This window comes from Ceratosolen solmsi, unplaced genomic scaffold, assembly GCF_000503995.2.
Source record: "Ceratosolen solmsi marchali unplaced genomic scaffold, CerSol_1.0 scaffold56, whole genome shotgun sequence".
In the NCBI taxonomy this organism is placed as follows: Eukaryota; Metazoa; Arthropoda; class Insecta; order Hymenoptera; family Agaonidae; genus Ceratosolen; species Ceratosolen solmsi.
This window is the reverse complement of record NW_011948425.1, coordinates 842,034-844,888: the sequence shown is the minus strand read 5'-3', so window position 1 is coordinate 844,888 and position 2,855 is coordinate 842,034. Positions and strand designations below refer to the sequence as shown.

General features: G+C 45.0%; 1 protein-coding gene across 1 annotated transcript in view; it reads right to left on the bottom strand.

Annotated features, from left to right (window-relative positions):
- scrib (scribble planar cell polarity protein) overlaps window positions 1-2,855 on the bottom strand; it is a 78,537-nt gene that overhangs the window by 21,297 nt on the left and 54,385 nt on the right. Inside the window, exons 7-8 of the mRNA XM_011500569.1 lie at window positions 2,415-2,693; window positions 1,590-1,789 (exon numbers count right to left, since the gene is read on the bottom strand). Of these exons, the coding sequence (XP_011498871.1) occupies window positions 1,590-1,789; window positions 2,415-2,693 (479 nt within the window). The remainder of the gene's footprint in view (window positions 1-1,589; window positions 1,790-2,414; window positions 2,694-2,855) is intronic.

The following is a 2,855-nucleotide window of genomic DNA, read 5'->3' as shown; positions in this document are numbered from 1 at the left end:
AAAAAAAAAAAAAAAAAAAATTAAAAATAATTAATATATATATATATATATATATATATATACATATATACATATATATATATATGTATGTCAAAATTTCTCTCACTACTGTACGTAAGAGGATATCGTATTGTCAGTGCAGTATCAAATAACAACTATATATATATATATATATATATAAAACAAAGATAACGTTGATGCACTATATACCTTTTTATTCTTAATTGCTCAGACGGTGCCTCCGAGGCACCAAAAGAAGAGAAACCAAAAATTAGAAACCTGAAAAATCATAGCCATTCTAATTGCTATTATTCTCTCTATTTAAGAATTAATTGTGTGCAGGACTAATATCGATAAAAAATTTTAAAAAAAGAAGAAAAAATTATAATGACAATTAGTGTGTGTATTCCCAGGTGTACTCGCAATAACTTTTTAATAAAGTAATACATAGTTTTGAAGGGACAGCCGTTTTACATTAAAGTGCCTATCTACGTGCTCACGGATGTGTGCGGATTTATGCGCGCGTGTAAAAAAAATATCCAAGAGGTGATCGTATATAATTCGGTAATAATAAAAAGGTATCGTTATCATGAATTTGGGGAGGGGAAAGAAACCGCGTAAAGATATCGATCTAAGTAAAATAAGAGCACATACGGTGTACCAGGGTATCTCGTTACGTGATCGATTTCTTCTCCATGGAAATAACAAAAAAAGAAAAGCAGAAGAAAAAAGATCCGAATGCCTTTGGTATTGCAACGAAGATACGATACCCCAAAAGGTCTCTCACCAAGACATCAACATTTTCAGAACTAAAGACTGAATGCCTATAATCCTAGAGCAAAAGGTCGTATAAAAAATTACGTCGCGCGCACTCGTGAAAAAGTATAAAGAGAATGAAAAGAATGAAAAGAATGAAAAGAATGAAAATAATAATAATAATAATAATAATAATAATCATAATAATAATAATAATAATAATAATAATAAGAAGAAGAAGAAGAAGAAGAAGGATAAGAAGAACCGAAAATGAAACATAAAACAGAAGCAGTAGTGATATGAGCGATGACAGAAATGGCCACGGCAAATAGCAACAGCAACGGCAACAACAACGGCACCAGCAACGGCAACGGCAACAGCAACATCAACGAAAATAGCAACGAAAATAGCAACAGCTATAGCGGTAGCGATTAAGGTGGCAGCGGCGGTGGCGGCGGCGACGGCTGCAGCGGCAGTAACAAAGACTAGCGATTAAGAGTGAGCGAGTGCGGCTTCGTCCTCATCGACCCCCATCTACTTTAAACGTGTTAACTGCAGTCCGAATGAGCGTGGCGAAGCCACCCATGCACGACTTTCTCCCCCGACGCGACAATTAGAGAGACAAAAAGAGAATAGAGAGTGGTGCGTATCGCAAAGGGAGCACGACTAGGACGGGGCTGGATAATGGAAAGGGGAATATTGGTGGTGGTGGTGGTGGTGGTGGTGGTGGTGGTGGTGGTGGTGGTGGTGGTTGTGATGGTAATGGTGATGGTGATGATAGTAGTGGCAGTGGCGGCGGCGGCGGCGATGATGTCTCGCCGGGGACGTCTCACCTCCTTGTCGGCCTCCGGTGGCTCATCCGAGAACTTCACCGAGTGCGTCCTCGAGTGCTCCCGCTCCGACCAGGCTTCCTCGTCGCTGCTCCCGGCCCCGATCTCGCGCATCTCGCCAGCAGTTCCGGCGGCCGAGGTCGCCGAGGCCGAGGACGTGTTGTTGTTCCGCACGCCGACAATCGCGCCAAGACGCGAGCTCTCTGTGAATTATCGAAACATATGATTTAGCGAGATTGACTGTTGATCTCGCTCGTTCCCTCATAAGTAGCACTGTTGGGGCGCTCGGTTGGACTGCCACGGGAATACTCGAGACGCCGAGGGGGTCAAGATGATTTTAATTGGCCGATGACGGCACGTCGAGTTTATCAAATAACGGGCACCGATGGTAGCCAGCTTACGTGCGAGATGCTTTAATAACAATAAGGAGGAAAGGCGAAGCCTCGATTATCGAAACCCGACCTGTTGGCTATGCCGAGCTGGCAATAAGCCGATAAGGTAAATTCCACGGCGAGACATTGCCATCTCCCCTCTTCGTCTCGTTTTGCAGCTTATAATAAGCTTCCGAGCGGTTATGATGAGCAAGTTGAGCGTACAATCCGAAAGGCTATCATACTCGTCATCATCGTCGTCGTCATCATCATGCCGGGAACAACGAAACAATCGAACTTTAGTCTAAAATTGGATAGTGGCAGGCTATTCCGTGCGATCCGGAAGTGACCCGTGACCCCCTCCCTCCCTCGCCCCTTATCGCAAATCGTCGTCACAGACCCCTCCCCGCCCATGCCATTTTAAGGCCATGGCTAACAAAATTCATGCAACACATACCGTCGTTATGGTATTCGAGTTGAGGCAGGAGAAAGCACGTGAGCACTTCTTGGCCGGTTTCCTCGTCGACGTCCGTCTGGAAGGTGAGCATCGACTGCGCCTGATTCTCGCTCAGCCACACGGCCTTTAAATTTAGATTTATCAGGGAATATGGTAAATACTGTAGTCTATTCCCGGAGACGTCGAGGACGTGAAGATCCGTGCACTGGCCAACTTCCGTCGGTAGATACTGGAGCTTGTTGTCCCTCAGCGACAGGACGCCGAGTTTCTTCAAGTTGCCTGCTCCGCGGGAAGGAAACAGAGCGGAAAAGGGGTTGGAGATAAATATTAATGTCTCGCTGCCATCGCGTGATTACGAGTTAAGTTTCGAGCGTTCGCTCGCTACTTCCAGACCTCTTGGAATAGGTTCCCACCCGCTTCCCTCCCAATCGCCATGACGCT